Raw genomic sequence first — 16,752 nt, 5'->3', positions numbered from 1 at the left:
TGAGGCCCTTGCCCAAACACAAAGGAACAAATTTAGGCATCTAAGCATGCGGATGCCTGAAAATATTCCTTGTTACACCTGAGCGGAAGACCTCATGATACTGTTGGCAAAACCGGTGACATCCAGCATGTAAATGAAAGGGCCAAAATGTGTGCAAGCCTGCACAAAAGACTGGGGTTTTACTGTAACAAGAAGGATTGTCATCAAAAATCCGTTTTTCCCTCGCATTTTCAAGTAAAGACCTGCTCTTCAAAATATGTTTAGGAATGCCATCAAGGAACTGTAAGTTTGTTCAAATGCTTGGAAAAGGCAACTCTTAAATTTCACTTCCTAGAAATGAACCCCAGGTGTGAAACCAGCCTTCCCAAGCTGGGTTAGCATGGGAATGAGCTGAGGTATTATGTGGATCTTCAGGTTTTACGACCAAAAGCACTCACGCCGTCATAAACTTTTAGCTGCTTCTGGTGGGTCCAAAACGATTTTGGTGACACCAAGCTATCAAAAGTTATCAAACCAAAATTAATTGTTTTCACTGTATAAATATGCCATTCATAAATATTTGAGAAAAGGTACAGCAGGTGATAGGTACTCCGCCCACCGAATGCCATTTCAGTAATATAGTTTGGGCGTAAATGAGAAAATACGGTAGCTTCGCCACAATATGTCGCACAGTCATCAAACAAGGTTTATGCGATTCACAAAAAAATGTAATGTCTGAATCTGCTGGCATCTGTGGCGTAATGTGATGGGAAAGGGTATTTTTCAAAATGTGAGATTTCTAGGTACAAAAGCCAGATCTAACCCCATGCCTGTGTCATATGATTGATGGGGTATTCTTCCCTGACTGCTCAAATCACGCCTACTTTCTCTGAGCCTACTGTTTTACGGAGGGGGAGGCAACCCTTGACCATAGTTCTCTTTCCCCTGAAAAGACTTTGTTTAAATTGTTAAGTTATTTCCCTAGTATTTTGCTTAGTAAATCAATTAATTCCCCCATTAAAATTCACGCAGCAAGATTGTTGCAATTCGAAATCAACCATATTGTGCCCAGTGAGGTTATTTAATTGTTATAGTCATTAAAGTGTTGTCCCAAAAGAATTATTCCCATTATGAGCTCAAACAGAATTTGTCCATGTGTAAATTGTGTCTAAAAACAAATCCCCATTTGCATCTGTCATAATAAACCCAAACTGTTGTTCCCACTGTGAGAATCTCTTTGCCCAAAACACCCATGTGAGTGTCCCCTGTCATTTTCACTAAAAACCGCGTTTCCTGTGTGCCTTTCTCATTGTTGAAAGTGTGTCTGTCATTTTCAACTCCAGCAAAAAGTAATGGGATTTGTAATTTCGTTTTTCCAAAACATTCTCTTCCTCCTTTAAAAAGTGATTTTCCTACTCAATCCTTCTTCCTCTATCATGTTCCGAGCTAGGATTTAGCATTGCAGTTTCCTTCATTTTTAGGGTTTTTAGCTTGCTTGTCATTTCCAGCTCCAGCCAAATTCAGTGTGATTTACAATTTTCTAAAGTATTTCCCTTCCCCCTACCATGTTCTGAGCTCAGATTTAGCATTGCCCTTCCTTTATTTTATGGTTTTGTGCTTGCCTGTCACTTCCAGTCCCAGTGAAACCTAGCGTGATTTGCATTTTCGTTTGTCTAAATCTCTCTTTTCACCTTAGAAAAATCATTTTTCCTACTCAATCCTTCTTTCTCTATCATTCCCTGATCTCGGATTAAAATTCTATTCCCTTTTATTTCTCATGTGCTGCCTGTGTAAAAGTCGCATTTCCTAGGTGTGCTAGCTAGTCTGTTTTGAAGCCCTATGTGTTCTCAATTGTAAGCAGCTCGAAAATAACCTGGTCTGCTGTCCCATGATAGTAGTATTGAATCATTGAAAAACCGAGTTGTCCATGATAACAGGTGTGAGAGATTAACCTTCCTGCCATCAGTTGAGAGAAATTATTTGGCATTGCTTTTCAAAATCCAAATTTGGTGTGGCATTGAAGTCTATCGTAATCTGGTGATGGTCTAGAAACCTGTGCATTGTGTTGCCACCTCAATAGTGGCTGCTGTTATATTTTGTTCTGATTGACTATTAAAATAATAAATTAATAAGTGTTCATTGTCAAAACACCGACCTGGTTCTTGCTCTATTGGGACAAAGGGTGCTGGTGGGGGTTGGGTGTGAGACGGGTTGGAGGCCTCCTTAAAAAAAAAAAAAAAAACAAACATGTGGGGTTGTAAAAATAAAAAGCGGTTTGATTGTGCACGCAACCATTGCAAGGGAAAAAGGTCCCCATCTTGCTTGTGCTGCATAACATATTGTGACACAACTGAGAATGAAAATTGCATGATGTGATTTAGATAATAGTAATTTTGGATGATGTGAATATAATGTAGATCTTAACCAATTATATATATATATTACACGGCCCGCGTCAGGGGCTGTAGTTACGGTTAAGTTCCTAAACCCATAAGAAGACCACTTTTTCGGCGGCTTATAACTTCCTCACCAAACTTTGCATTAAAAGTATATGGCCCACTCTGAATTATCTTGTCAAGTTTGGTGAGGTTTCGTGCTCTAGTTATAGGGGTGATCCCAGATTTTTTTTTCTCCATAGAATGAATGGGCAAAAACTTTGCGCACAGCTACAGGCCAAACGGCTGAACGGATTTGCACCAAATTTGCGGCAGGAGCACAGGCTTGGGTCAGAAAGCATGCTTTTCCCTGTTCGCTCCATGGACAGAAGGCTCGCTGGCTTGCAGTACGCTGTGCTGGCAGCAAACTTTGGACGTGGTCAGTGGTTGGCTGGAAGGAAGCGTGCTGTGTGTCAAAGTTTTTGGGAAACGCTGCCATGGTGTATCAGAGAACAGTGCGGCTCCGAAAGGGACTGACAAACACAATGTACGGCATGTGGTGGTGGGAACAGGGGATGGAAAGTGTGGGGGGGAGAGAAGTGGTTCATTAGACATGTGATTATTAGGTGGACGAAGACGGTGGTGTGCCTGCAGTATCCCTGCGTATGCGTCAATTCGCCGGTCCCTGCACAGGCGACTACCATGTGTGGTGAATGCAGGAAGCCATCATTAGGGCACTGTTTCAATAGTGCAGCCTAGACTGTGCACACAGTGACCTTTTGGAAACTTGTTTTAGGTTGGTAAAATACATGCAGTGCTGCTTTTTGGAGGCATATTTTTAAGATTTAAGTAGGAGATGGGTTAGTGGGAAAACGATTTTGTAGCATTGTCGGAAGGAAAGCAGAGAGTTCCAGTTTCGATATTACAATGTATGATATGGGTAAATGAAAACATTGCAAGCACATACCACTGAAGTGCCACTTGATGGTAGGGGATGGGGAAAATAAAATGTATGCTTTTAAAGAACATAATGGACGCTCAGTGGCATATACTGTGCGCAGAGGCACTTATAACAGTGGTAAACATACTGCAGAAAAAGTTTTCATACCTCCATTTTGTGGTGATGGGTGCTCATGTGGATGAATGTGGATGCACAAATCTTGCAATCTTTTACTGAACTTTGTATTGAACGTGCTTTCGAGTGACAGGACACTTGCAGGCTGATTTTGTAACGGTACCTATGAAGTGTAGTTCAGAACTGACAGTGTTAGATGCCAACGTCTTGGATGGCATTGGTGGAATCGTGTGTGCCTATTTACCCGTACCCAATGAGATAGTGGTGGACAAAAGATAGAGGAAAGGGAAGGACTGCTCCTGCTTTACTGGGGTGCAGCCCTTGCTGTACTTTGGGAAGCGCACATGCCACAATCTGCGCTTCTCACCATGCTGGCCAATGGACATGGGACTGTGGGGATTATCCAATCAGGTACTGTGGGTGTGGTAGACAGGAAGGGGCGGTCATACTTGTGTACATTACTCTCCGTAGTGAGGCTGGCTGACATGGCGAAACTCATTGTGTTGACTGTGGGTGATGCCTTTGTGATAGATCTGCACAGGTATGCCCTGGAAAAGACATTTTGATGGCAATTTCGGTTTGGAAGGAGTGGACGCATTGTGGAACGCAGCCTATGAGCACAGTTTCGCCGACATGCATGCACTTTGCAAAGACCGGGACACTTTTGCTATTGCCGATATCGTCATCCACTACAGCGGCATGCATAAGGGTTACGTGTCTTGTTTAGGTTTGTTCCACCGACTGAAGAGGTTTCTAAATGTAGTAAAGAGGCTTTTTCCCACTGCCAAGGTGCTTTTCTCATCCATAACACCATGAAGTGTATGGGACATTGCTCCTGGATGTTGTTCCAAGCCAGAGGCAGGAAGGTGTCTCATCAATAGAAGCATGTGTACTTTTTTGCCCGCTGGTGGGATGTTCTTCTGCAACAACGACCTCATTAGTTATGGAGCCGCCACTTGCAACAAACTCCCTCTACCCTGGTTGCAATTTATTGCCCCACACCCGCACGCAGCACGAAAGCCACATCCAGGGATTTTGAGGATGGCGTCCATGGAAATGGGACTGTGGAGACAGAGGGATTGCGCAATAACGCTTCTGGGCGGGGTGTGTACGCAGAGGACTGTTGTACAGAACTGATACGGTTACATGGAGAGCTCTTCAATGTCACTGGTGGATGCGTGTGGAACTTTTTAACAGTATGCAATGACGGCGTGCTGGAAAGAAAAAAGTGGAAAGGAAAGAAGGAATGTTTCTGCTTTATTGGGGCACAGGCATCGCCGTCCTTGGGGAAACGCATGTGCACATACTCCCGTTTTCAGCATGCTACCCATGAGATTGGGACAGTGGGGGACTGTCGCACCTGCAGGTGTAGGTTACAGGAAGGGCCGTTCATAATTTTCTGCATTACTGTGCGTACTTAGCCGGACTGACATGGTTGCTAGTAGTTGCAAACGCATTCTAGCACAGCAGATTTGGTCCACCATCACTTAAAAGGCAAACCTACGTGGTCTGCTACTCTGTTCTGAAAAGCTGCAAACAGATTGCAGAGCAGCTCTGCGGTGTGACATTTTGTAGGGTTCCTGTGGAGAACTTGCACCCGGAAAACAGGCCTACATTGTTCAAAAATATACATGTGCAACGGCACATTGTAATGTGTTTGTAAGCGTGTACTTTCCGAAAAACACTCCTTGCATTGCTCAACACTGTACTTTGCCGCTGTCCGAGGGTCCGGATCTTGTCCCCCAAAAAAGGGCACACGCGCAGCGCGGGTGCGGTCCCATGGTGACATTGCCACTGTTCTCCTTTGGACGCGATTTGGGCAGAATATGTTGCGCGTGTGTGCATACGTGTCATGCTCACCGTTGCCACTTCTCTACTGAATAATAGTGCGCCACACATGCACCGACCATTTTGGGAGACCGTGGCGGTTTATAGGGTGTAGCAGGTGCAATGTTTATCTGTATAGCTACCTGTAGGGCGTGGATGGGCACCTCCACCTATTTAACGTTCCTTTGCGTATGCTGCATAGTGGCGGTGTTACCAGGACACAGAGGAACAGATATGCAGCATGCGTGTACTTACACAACGAACAAACGTCTGCTCCCACACATAATCATAGATGGTGGACAACACGCGGACATGCAGAGCATGCTGGCGTCGTTCGGGTGCCTCTGTTGTGATTGTGTATAGGCCGTAGGACACCTACCTTTTCCTTAATTGCAGTCATTCCAACGAGGACTGTGTGCAGCTGAGTCAGAACGGCATTTTAAAAAAAACAATACCACATATGCACACAGCAACATTTGAAACATTACCGTTTACTTGTACACATTCATACACACCATTAGGAAAGGTAATGGGTAGCAGCAGTGAATACTTTGTGGGGAATTGGGAATTTGCACAAGTTGGTTGTGAGGGGAGGAAGAGATTGCCGTATCACTGTAACGCTTCACCTCACACGGATTTTGAGGGGATGGCGGGCTCTGACATGGGGAAGGGGTACACATGCAGGTCTGCCAGTGCCGTTTTATTTTGTCCATAATATACTCTTGTACGCAACCTTTAAGGCGGCGCAATTTTTCCGCTTTGGGTTCCAGGCTGTCCATTTTCCGATGCACAGAGTTTCTTTCCTTTCCTATGCCTGTATGCCATTGTGGAAGGGGTGCTGCTTGTGCTGCCTGGCTTTCCTTTCCAATATGTTTTCTTACAGAAAAGAAAATGTGTTTGGTGTACATGCAGCTATATATATTACATAATTTATGCCTCCCACTACTGCGAGTACCAATGGGGTTAGTATCTTAATTCATTGCATCATGAGGGAACATTTTCTTCCAGCCACTCCAAGGTGCTTGCCATTGCTGCATAAAACAAGAAACGTTATGCTTCTCTACTATTGTATACTGCAGCACCTGTGCAATTATTAGACAAACTAATGTGTGCTTACTACATTGTAGTGACGTTCTGGTCTTACTACTTTCCAGTCCTTACTCTGGCCATTCGTTCTCATGTACAGTAGCAGTGTGGTAAGATTGTTGAAGGCAGACGTCACTTCTCTTGTTGGTGCATTCCGTTATGGTGTACTTCCTATGCCTTTTTCTTGTTTGCTTCATAAGTACACAATTTGCACACCTACTGTATTTTCCCTTGCAATTCTTGTACATGGTGCTGTTTGTATATGTTCTTTGTGTTTGGTGATTGGTACCACTAAGTAAGTGAGCACCTGCCTTCCTGAGCAGGTTGGATGCCACCCGATGTCCGCAACCAGATGCGTAGTCCGCGACTGCTATGCGCATTAACATGGTGCCAGCAGCTTCACTATGTTGCACAGTACATCCTTACAAACTAAGGGTATCCTGCCAAAAACCAATGAAATTCACTGAAAAAGCATGGTTTAAAAGGGACATTATGGTTAAGTTGCGCTACTAAAAACCTATGCAATTCAATGGAAAAACATTGTTACAGGGACGTTATGTTACAGGTAAAACCGAAACCCCCCAGAAATTCGCTATGGTAAGCCAAGCAACCATAACTTGCGCAACCACTGAACTGCAAGGGCTAACACCCATGACATCAAAGATGACATCACAAATGTCATTTACATCATCACATGTCTGGCTCCCTCTTTTTTTGTTCAGTGACATATGTACAGCAGGTTCTTTTCTTCACTCACAGTCAGGAACTAAAAATTCTAAAAAGGTACTATATTTGTAGACCTTACCCTTCTCATATGTTCTTACACTAATTTCCTTAGGGTTGATTCACATTATATGATGCATATAAATAGGGGAAGAAGCAAGCCTGAAACACAGCACTCATTTCTGTGCATGAAGATAAGCAGTTAGCGTATGAACACTTTCTGGTAGTACTGCTACTTTTTTGCTTACTTTACCTTTTTATGCTCATATTTGTATACGTAGTGGTCTCTTTATGTTTTCTCTATAGTAGTACAATTATGTAGTAAGAGAGGCATTCTTAGCTACTTATTACATGTTTCACAGTACACAAAACTCTGAAACGAAAGCATTCATCATTTTACTATCCAACATGTGAAGATTTTGATTATTACACCTGTATGATGCATGTTGTAGACAATGGCTACGTTTCTACATGAGTGGGGTGCTTGTGGGATGTTTTTACCCATGCATCCAAGCCCTACAATAAAACTGTGCAGTACTGGCATGGAAAACATCATGATGGCCAGAACTCCCCAGAGAGTGCACAGGGAAAACATGAAGAATAAGCTGCCACCCATTTTTGCCTATGTTGTGAGCACAGGAGGGCACTGCCTAAAACCACCAGTGGCTACACACACAGTAAGCTGAAACCATTGGGAATGGCAATGCTGATTGCCAAAAAAGCAACTCAGAACTGTGGGGAATTCATTTTTTTAATCCCAAAAATTGATGCATTACCAGTACTCACCACTATCAGAAAGCCGGCGTTTTAAAACCACCAGACTTTTGTGTAAAACTGAACAAATGAAACAAAACCAGACCAAGGAAAGACTTGCTAAGAGGTGGATACAATGTAAAACTATATTCTGAAATAACTTGAAGGAAGTAATTATTTAATGCATATGTAAAAATTGTCAGTTTGATTTGAATGTAGAAAACTGGGAACAAAAAGTGACATTTAGCTGAAACCTGGCTTAATGAAACTGGATTCTGCCTGACAACTACCCCCGACAGGAGTTGAAACCTGCTCAGCCACTCCCCTTGCCAAAAGGAGTTGTCACCTCTCTGATTAGATTAGGGGTGGAGCAGCTGGGGACTACAGGGAGTTGAACAAAGGCCTGTCCTGGACTCAGGCAAATGTTATATTGGGGGACCGTAAAGTGGCTTCCTCCAAAGGGGAAACTGGGAGGGGCAGTGCCTCTGCTAGCAGCTGAGCTTGGGGGAAGTGGATAAACCAGTTATTCCACCCTGTGATGTGGGAAGCCACACCCCTTTTTGACCAGGGCATAATTTTAAAAAGATAGATAACTCATAGTGCGGACTTATCAGAATTATATAAGTAATATCATTATTTTTGTGATTTTTCTGTAAACATTTTGAGAGGCGTTAGGACCCTGTGGTGTATTCTGGGGGGTTGCTAGCGGAAAATAGGGTCTCACTCCAAATGTCTGCATGTTAAAAATCTGACACTTCATCAATTAATGTCCATACTCCTTGCGCACATGTGTGTAATTTTGGGTAAATGTCCGATATTGCAAAACCAGTTAAAAAGCGCAAAATGTTGTCATTTTTTAATGCAAGCCCCCAGGAAGATCAGAGGCGGACAAGCATGGACCATAAGGAATATATAATGTGCACATGTAATTTCAACAAATTGTATATCTGGGAAGGATGTATTTGAATCAAATATAGATTTGTGGGCAAACTGACCAGGGGAGGATCCTCTGACCCATAAACAGACTTCATCATGCTGACAATCCATTTCCTTCCCCCAATCATGGGAGAGGGGAGAATTGGGCCAATGACAAGTAGAGAGGGGCAGGCTTAGCTAGGCCCAGGCACACACCCATTTTCAAAACACATAAAAAGAGACTGCTGGGACAGGTAGAGAGATTCAATTCCATTTGCTGCGGAGCATGCTGACCGACGACTTCACATCCAGAGATCCTACACTTAGACTTCCAAGCTAAACAGAGACTACAGAACTTTGAACCAAGAAGGCCCACTGCAAGCAAAAGTATTTGTCAGCAGGCCTCAAAATCATTTGCAAACTATTCCACAGCCGGGCGAGCTGTCTGAATTCTTTTGCCAAGAACTCTTGCCAGTACCCAGAAAGCAGTGTTACATCCAGAATCCACTTGATCCGGACCGGAAAGCAGAGCAGTATCCAGAACCAGAGGCCAGAGATCCAGAGTGACCCAGACCGCTGTGAGCAGAACCAGAGAGCTGACCCAGATCACTGTGAAGTGCCGAGACCAGAACCGGAGTCCAGTCCAAAACTTGACCAGATCCGTGGCGAGGCCTATTTCAAATTTATATTGTGAGTACCTAGCAGAACTGTGCAGAACCAATCTCTTAGTTAAAATAATCTAATCCAAACTATTTTAACTTAAGTAGAACTACCTCCTAGAAATCGTGTCATCTGTCATTTTTAAAGCTGCACAACTGTCACCTGTCAATTCTGCAGCTGCAAGCTGTCACCTGTCATTTTGAGTTTTACTTTAAATCCGAAAAACGACCTTTACAAAATCGTTCATATCTCTGGAACCGTTTGTCCTAGGAACTTGGTTCCTCTGAAAGCTTAGAATCTCAGCTTTCCAACGAACCTAGAACCGACTTGCTACTCCTTATACTTTTGCCGTAATCACGATTCACGCACTCGTGAATTTTGCCGCGATTTGGCCCGATTTCTTTACCTGTAAAAGATAGCAGCTTTTTGCTTTCCTTTGCTAAAAATTTGTTTGCCTCTTAATAACCATCCCTGAATCATTGCTAAAGTGAGCCTGAGGTCATCCCAAGTATCTCTCACTCACCCTGAAACTCCTAAAGGGAATTAAAAGCATTTTCAGCATATTTCTCACTTCATTGCCACCACATTCAAAGCACTTGGGCCTGTGTTTTAAAACTCATACCTGTTTTCTCTAAGCTTGCTGGGGTGGGAATTGAATTTCGTATTGTCTTTGATTGCATTCCTGAGAACTGTGTGCTCTTCTTTCCATCTCCTTCCATTTCTTACATTGCATAGGGGAGGGGGGTGAATTGCCAGAGAAAAAGTGATTATCTTATCTTTTGCTAAAATCATATCAAGTATTTCTGTACTACATTTTCTCCTCATTGCTTTTCCCTTGAAATCATGAAAGTATTTTTGCTACTTTATCCATCCTACACCAACTCCTCATTGATTATAAAGAAGTGTGCTAGTGTCAGATTACCCATTGTTTATTAACATTATATTTATAAGGGCGATATCGATTATTAATTTATTATAAAAGCGTGGTATCTATATTTTGTTTTATTTCTCAAATAAACCTTTTAAACTTGCAAAACAGAACTACTTCTTGGCTCAGTGGGGTCAGGGGGATTCTAAGAGAGGGGTGTTATATAGGGGTAGTCATCCAGAACTCATGAACTGGACATAAAGATATATCAATAAGGGTTTCCATTCAGTATCCCAGACTAGGCATTGACTTAGCTGTAGTGTTGAATTGAATCCTCTTACATCATGTACTGGAAAGAACTCTGTAACGCAATGGTGTTTATAGAATGCATTCGTTATTTAACTATTTATCTCATGATAGTTCTTCCAATGATATCTGACAGTTTTCTGCCAACATTACAATAACAATCCCTTCTGGAGGCTGTTAATGAAAACTATATATACACATGTGAAGTCATCAGTCATGTCATCAATGACATTTGTGATGTCATCTTTGATGTCATGGGTGTTAGTCCTTGCAGTGCACAGTGGTTGCGTGAGTTATGGTTGCTTAGCTTATCATAACTTGCACATTTCTGGGGGTTTTCGATTTTACCTGTAACCATAACGTCCCTGTAACAACGTTTTTCCATTGAATTGCATAGGCTTTTAGTAGCGCAACTTAAGGCGCAAGACTTCCGGTGGGTGTATGGGTTCCACTCCGGGGATACAAATTGTAGCTAATCCAGTTTCAACATAGGGAATATTCTGTGACTATAATGTGCATAAAACACTACCTAAGCAAGTAGGTTAAAAGGCTTACCATTACCCATTCAATGGTAACAGGAAGCCCTTATTCGATGTCTCAAATGACAAGGTTAAACACTAAACCCGGAATTATATATTATATTGGGGGTAGGAAATGCCTAATAACCAGACTAATAGCTAGCCTTCTACGGTTACGCTACCAACTAGCTTTCCGAATAATGTCACGAATGCCTTATGATGATTACGGGGCATATGGAGTCAGGAGTTAGAGTGCCACCAAGACAGTTAGTTTTGAATCCAGAGTCCACATGCCTTCGCTTTTCAGAATGCTTACCCATCACAGAATAGCAAATGCCAACCCCCACTGCTTGCAGCTCAATGCTGCTGAAGCCGTCTCCAGGCAACAGGAAGCAGTGAGAAGCGGCTACTAGCACAGTTAAGCAGACCAGGTCCGCCACAATCAGGCCTTCTGCGAGGATAGAGACCTCCGAGGCCAGCAAGAACCCGGTGAAAACCCTGCCCGCAACCAGGCTCCAGCAGGAAGAGGCGAGGGAGCTGGGGACCACAATGCACGGCTCTCGTCCGAGCCGTAGGAACACCACCCCACCCCCAGCATTTGAATTACACAAGAAATAAATTTAGCTGCGCAAAAGGACACCAAGCCCTGCAGGATGTCCCAGCCAGCAGGATCCCCTCAACCAAGCCCCAAGCCCCGTAGGGAGCCTAAAGCCTACTGTGAGGCTGCCCCGCAGTAGACGCCACCACAGAGGAAATAGCAACGATGATTACGGGAGTCCCGCACCACAAGAATCTAGTCCCTGTTGGAGACAGGATAAATGTAACTGTTGCATTGTAGGAGGTTTATACCTCTGAGAAAAAGACAAAAATAAAGTTCCTGTAAGGGAGGCGAGGCCTCATAGGTGCGTACTGGGACAAGGAAGATGGACGTGGAGGTAACGTAGGGTACACTGCACGCCACTTCTATGGGAACTGAAATCTGGTCTCCGGGTGCAGTGGAAAGAGACTTATCCAATTTTAGTTCTGATGGGCAGCTGGTGAATCAATTGTCATAATCTCCAATCTCTGGTAAACCTTTCACCTTCTGCACCCCTCCGTCTACTCCACCACCTATGTGTATCTCTGTATGAAAATACAGAACAGCTTGTTTTACAAAAAAAAAAAAAAAGAGGATTGGGATTCTGCTGTCCCTCCCTTACCATATGTCAGCAAAAGGGAAATCCACCTGGCCAGACCTAAATGCACTGCAGAATTACAGCCTGCGCAGCAACCAGTTACACTTCAATAGCTGGACTGTTAATGTCATGAAAATAATGTACACGTTATGTTAATCAGCGTGTATACTGCGCAGTCAACACCTCTGTGGTCGTACAGAGCCAAAGCATGTGCGAATGGAGGCATTTTGTGCTCATTCTACGGAGGAGTGGGTAATTGGACCTAGTGTTTAAAGGATGAGATAAGAAATTGACCCTTCATTTTTTTATTTTATTATTGTACCTCAAAAGAAAATAGCAAAAACGTGTGGTTCACACGTACGGACAATATGTTATGTATTCGGAAATCAAAGAACGGTTTCATTTTACGAAATATGTCTGAGGAAGAGCAGGGTTGACACAATCACGAGTGCTTCTCCTAGCCACCACGTACATTTGCATTCAAACTCTGTAATATTGCCAGCAGTTTATGGATTATTTTGCTATGGGGACACGGAGCTTTCTTATTTAAGAAAATTCACTATGAAAAAAAGAGAAGAGCTGTTTAGATGGGAAACTGCTCTCCTCTAAAGAGGGTGGTCGTTTGTTTCATACCTTGCATGACGTCACTGGTAGTGATGGTAACGTTATATTGGGAGAAGTATGTTACTTATAATGTGAACATTCAGCTATTTAACGATGACACATTTACTTTATTGACATTACTTGCCCCAGTCATGACTTCTCAGCGAGCCGCTCCCTTACCCACCAAAACCATAGACAAATCAATACGATACCTGATGAAGTATACCAGCTCCCAGCGTGACTGGCTTCCCGGCAAACCACTCGGTTGGACATCTTGGTACCCGAGCCGCCTATGGTGTATAGTTTTGGGTGTTCTCAGAATGTTGTTGCAGCACAGTAATAAGAGCTGATGTGTGAGATTGGTGTATGCAGGTAATACGAACAGCTGATTCAGCTCGTCACTGACAGCAGATGAATGGATTAGAAACAAAGTAAAAAAAAGGATCCCGTAAAAAATAGAATAAAAAAATATGTTTTCAATTGTTTATAAAAGGGGTCATATGATGGAACTGCGCATGCGCCTTCGTGAAGGCAGGATGTGCAACAAAAGCTCTAAGCTGAGCTGCTGCTCTGTCAGAACAGAGACTGTGACGGGGAGCGGACAGACAGTGCGAACGACCACTCGGCCACCGTAGGGAGGGAGGGAGGGGAAAGGGTTCTGAATGGCAGAGCTCTCGAGAGGCGGCGACTGCAGCTGCTCAGGTGATACCTAGGGAACCCGATGGCCATCTTTGAAAGGACCCGTTTACCACACTGAACTGGTAAACGTTTTCATTTGTGAGCAAAGGAACTTACAAATGCAATATTGACTGGCTTTTGAATGTCAAATCACAGCACATTTTTGTCACATTTTATGCACGTTTCTGTTTTCTATGTTTTACAAAACCTTGTTTCACGTTTTTTTTTCTATTGTTGAGTACCTGTCTCTGCTGCAAAACTGTCAACATCCCCAATTGACATTAAACTTATTTCGTTGCTACTCACTAAAAATGCGTGGACTTTCTTTTACAACGTGGGCAGGGAAACGTAAATGGGGACGTCAGAATACTGTTTTGGTCCACTATTGCATTGCATGTTCTGCCTGTTGATTGGTTACGAGCAGAGGATCTGGAGCCGCCCACTCGCACGCTGCTCCACAGATTTAATGCTAACGTTTATACCTATTAAACATATAATATGCTTACACAGAATTCTGTGCCTTATTGTGGGAACAATTTAAAGCAGCAATCATCGAGGCTAAATCAATCAGTTTCAACAACAAGATTGCGTAGGCCAAATAGATCTCCAGGGAAATTTTCTTAATCTTTAAGGAATTTGAGGGCACATCTATGAGCAAACCAGCACCCACCAAAGACTCTACTATTTCGGTTCAACATAGTTCACGTTCTACTCCCAGGACTGTCTCCCCGGCCTTGCCTCTGTAATGGCCTTCAAAGAAAGGGTAACAGAGGGTATTTAACTCCAGGAGTAGGTGTAGAGGTCTGTACAAAGAGGTCTGGATCCCATCCTCGTCGCCAATTATGTAGAGGTCTGGACAAAAGACAGGACACGGGTTGTGCTCTCGGTTGTTTATTAAGACACCTTTTATAACATCAGATCTGGGGTATTTAGAGTTCTGGGCAGGGCTGGGGAGTTTACTCACTGCGGAGCAGTCCAGTCATGTAGTTGGCTTCACTACATATGGGCGTGCTGGCATTCACACACTTAGGACAGCCAGAGCACCCAGGAGGCTGTCCTCAGCCTTGGTATCATGCTCTGGCTGACTGGGGTCTGTAGGCATGCCCTATTCCAGCTGTAGTCCTCTGGCAGAAGGAGTGCCGGGCTGGCTGACTGCTGCAGCCTCCGGTGGGTTCTCTCTCTTCACCCGTTTTCATTGGCTTCTAGCTCCGCAAATCTCACAAGATCATGTGTGCATGATCTCTCAAGACAGCGTCTCCACAGTAGGTATGGGGCAGTACTTATAGTTCAGTTCCTTTGCCCAAGCAGTTGGCTTCACTGCATGATGCATGTACTGGGACATTGATATCCCCTGATAGCTGGAGCTCACACGAGGCTGCCCTCAGCCATGGTATTACGCTCAGCTTATCAGGGATCTGCAGCTCTGGCAGACTTCCACAGGAGGGCTGATTTCCCTCATCAAAGAAGAGTGCCGAGGCCCGACTGTCTTCTCCGGCTTCGCACCAACTCTGGCGCGAATCCCTGTCCCCTCGCGCTTCCTGCGCAAACTCTCGCAAGATCCCGCCGTCACGATATCTCACGTGATGAGCCCCCACAGCCTCTGTGGCCGAAAATGTAAAAACATCTGTTCAATGCGAATTTAAGCACTGCTCCAAGGCTCAAATTTGCACACTTGTGGCTGGCATGAAACCCACCTCATGCCAGGAAGACAGTCGTGCCTCCAACATCCTTAAGGATTGTATGAATGTCCTTGCTCCAAGGGTCACCAAGCTGATTAACCTCTCATTCACCGAGGGTAATGCAGTGATTACTTACTGGTAATTGTCATTGCTCCTAATCCTACTCTTCCTCATCACAGAACTTACCTCATGAGGCCTCGCCTCCGATACAGCACATTCTTTCATTTATTCTTTTCTTCATATAACTCCTCTCCACACCCAGTCCTCCAGTTCATTACAACCAAGCCAGAGCATGGGACTCTCCACACAGGGAGGGAGTGGAGAGTCGTCCAGTACTCTGACAAGGAAGAGTAGGACTGAAGTAATGAAGATTACCAGTAAGTAATCAGAGCATTACCTCCACGTGCACTCTTCCTCATCTCACTACTTACCTCATGAGGGATACCAGAGCATAACGTGAGAGGTCCCAATGAGACACATAGAGACAGAAGTGCAGTAACACAAAGCACAACTTTAATGACGCCAAATTCACATTCCAAGAGACAAAACTCCAACCCCAAAAGACCGATCACTGGAGTGGGAGACATTCAACCGACAGTGCTTGATAAAGTTATCCCGATCAGCCCTGCTAGCAGCCCTACACATTTCCTGCAGGGGAAACCCCTTCCGCATCTGCCCCGGAAGCAGCCATAACCCTGGTAGAACGACCCTGAACATGGTCTGGCAGAGGCAAACCAGAAGCAACTTAAGCCATGGAAATTACCTTAAAGATCCACCAGCTAATGGAAACCACAGAGGCCGTCCCCCCTGCACCTGCAGTGCCAAAAGTAACCAAGAGGTTATCAGGCTGCCGACACAGGGCAGTCCGAACCAAGTATTCCAGAACTGCCTGTCGTATTTCAATGGAATTCTCAATTTCTTAAATCCACTCAACACCGTTTCTGCAGTGTAGAAACCGTACTTTACAGAACAAATTGATCAAGACCAATTTGTAGAGACAAAACAGCACACAAACCATTTAGATTCCTATTTTAGACTCTTCTAACATTAAGAGTCCACCATCAGGGTTGGACTGGGACAAGAAATAGGCCCGGACACCCAAAAAAAGTGGCCCACCCCTCGCCGCAAAAAAGTGGCCCACCCCTTGCCTCAAAAAAAGTGGCCCTCAGACCATCATCCGTGAATCACGTCTATTCATGACTTTACAGAAAATGCTACTTATAGAGGGATCAAGTTTATTATATATTAATTCTATTGCGTCATGGAGTGCTGCGCATGCAGTATTTCCATATTCCTAGGGAATCCAGATAGGTCAAATTGCGCTGATGTTTCTGGTCTAGCTGCGCCTGCTCAGGCTCACGCAATCCGACAATTATCACCGGGGAGGTGTTACAATAGCATATGCCACTGCACAGGAGACAATGTTAGGAGTTGCCACATGGTCGCTGGCAGCATTATAGATACTTTGCAATAACAACTGGGACAGACATGGCCCTACTGCAATACAACATATTCTTTCAATACAAGTTTGC

At 44.1% G+C, this 16,752-nt stretch overlaps 1 protein-coding gene across 1 annotated transcript in view; it reads right to left on the bottom strand.

Annotated features, from left to right (window-relative positions):
• The window catches only part of MEMO1 (mediator of cell motility 1), a 577,616-nt gene extending 564,063 nt beyond the window's left edge, over window positions 1-13,553 (bottom strand). The window contains exon 1 of the mRNA XM_069607894.1: window positions 13,076-13,553. Within this exon, the coding sequence (XP_069463995.1) occupies window positions 13,076-13,136 (61 nt within the window). The 5' untranslated portion in view covers window positions 13,137-13,553. The remainder of the gene's footprint in view (window positions 1-13,075) is intronic.
• Window positions 13,554-16,752: the final 3,199 nt, after the last annotated feature.

This window comes from Ambystoma mexicanum, chromosome 4q, assembly GCF_040938575.1.
Source record: "Ambystoma mexicanum isolate Mex_15411 chromosome 4q, UKY_AmexF1_1, whole genome shotgun sequence".
Taxonomy (NCBI): Eukaryota; Metazoa; Chordata; class Amphibia; order Caudata; family Ambystomatidae; genus Ambystoma; species Ambystoma mexicanum.
The sequence above is the reverse complement of the archived record's forward strand: the minus strand, read 5'-3'. Positions and strand labels throughout refer to the sequence as shown.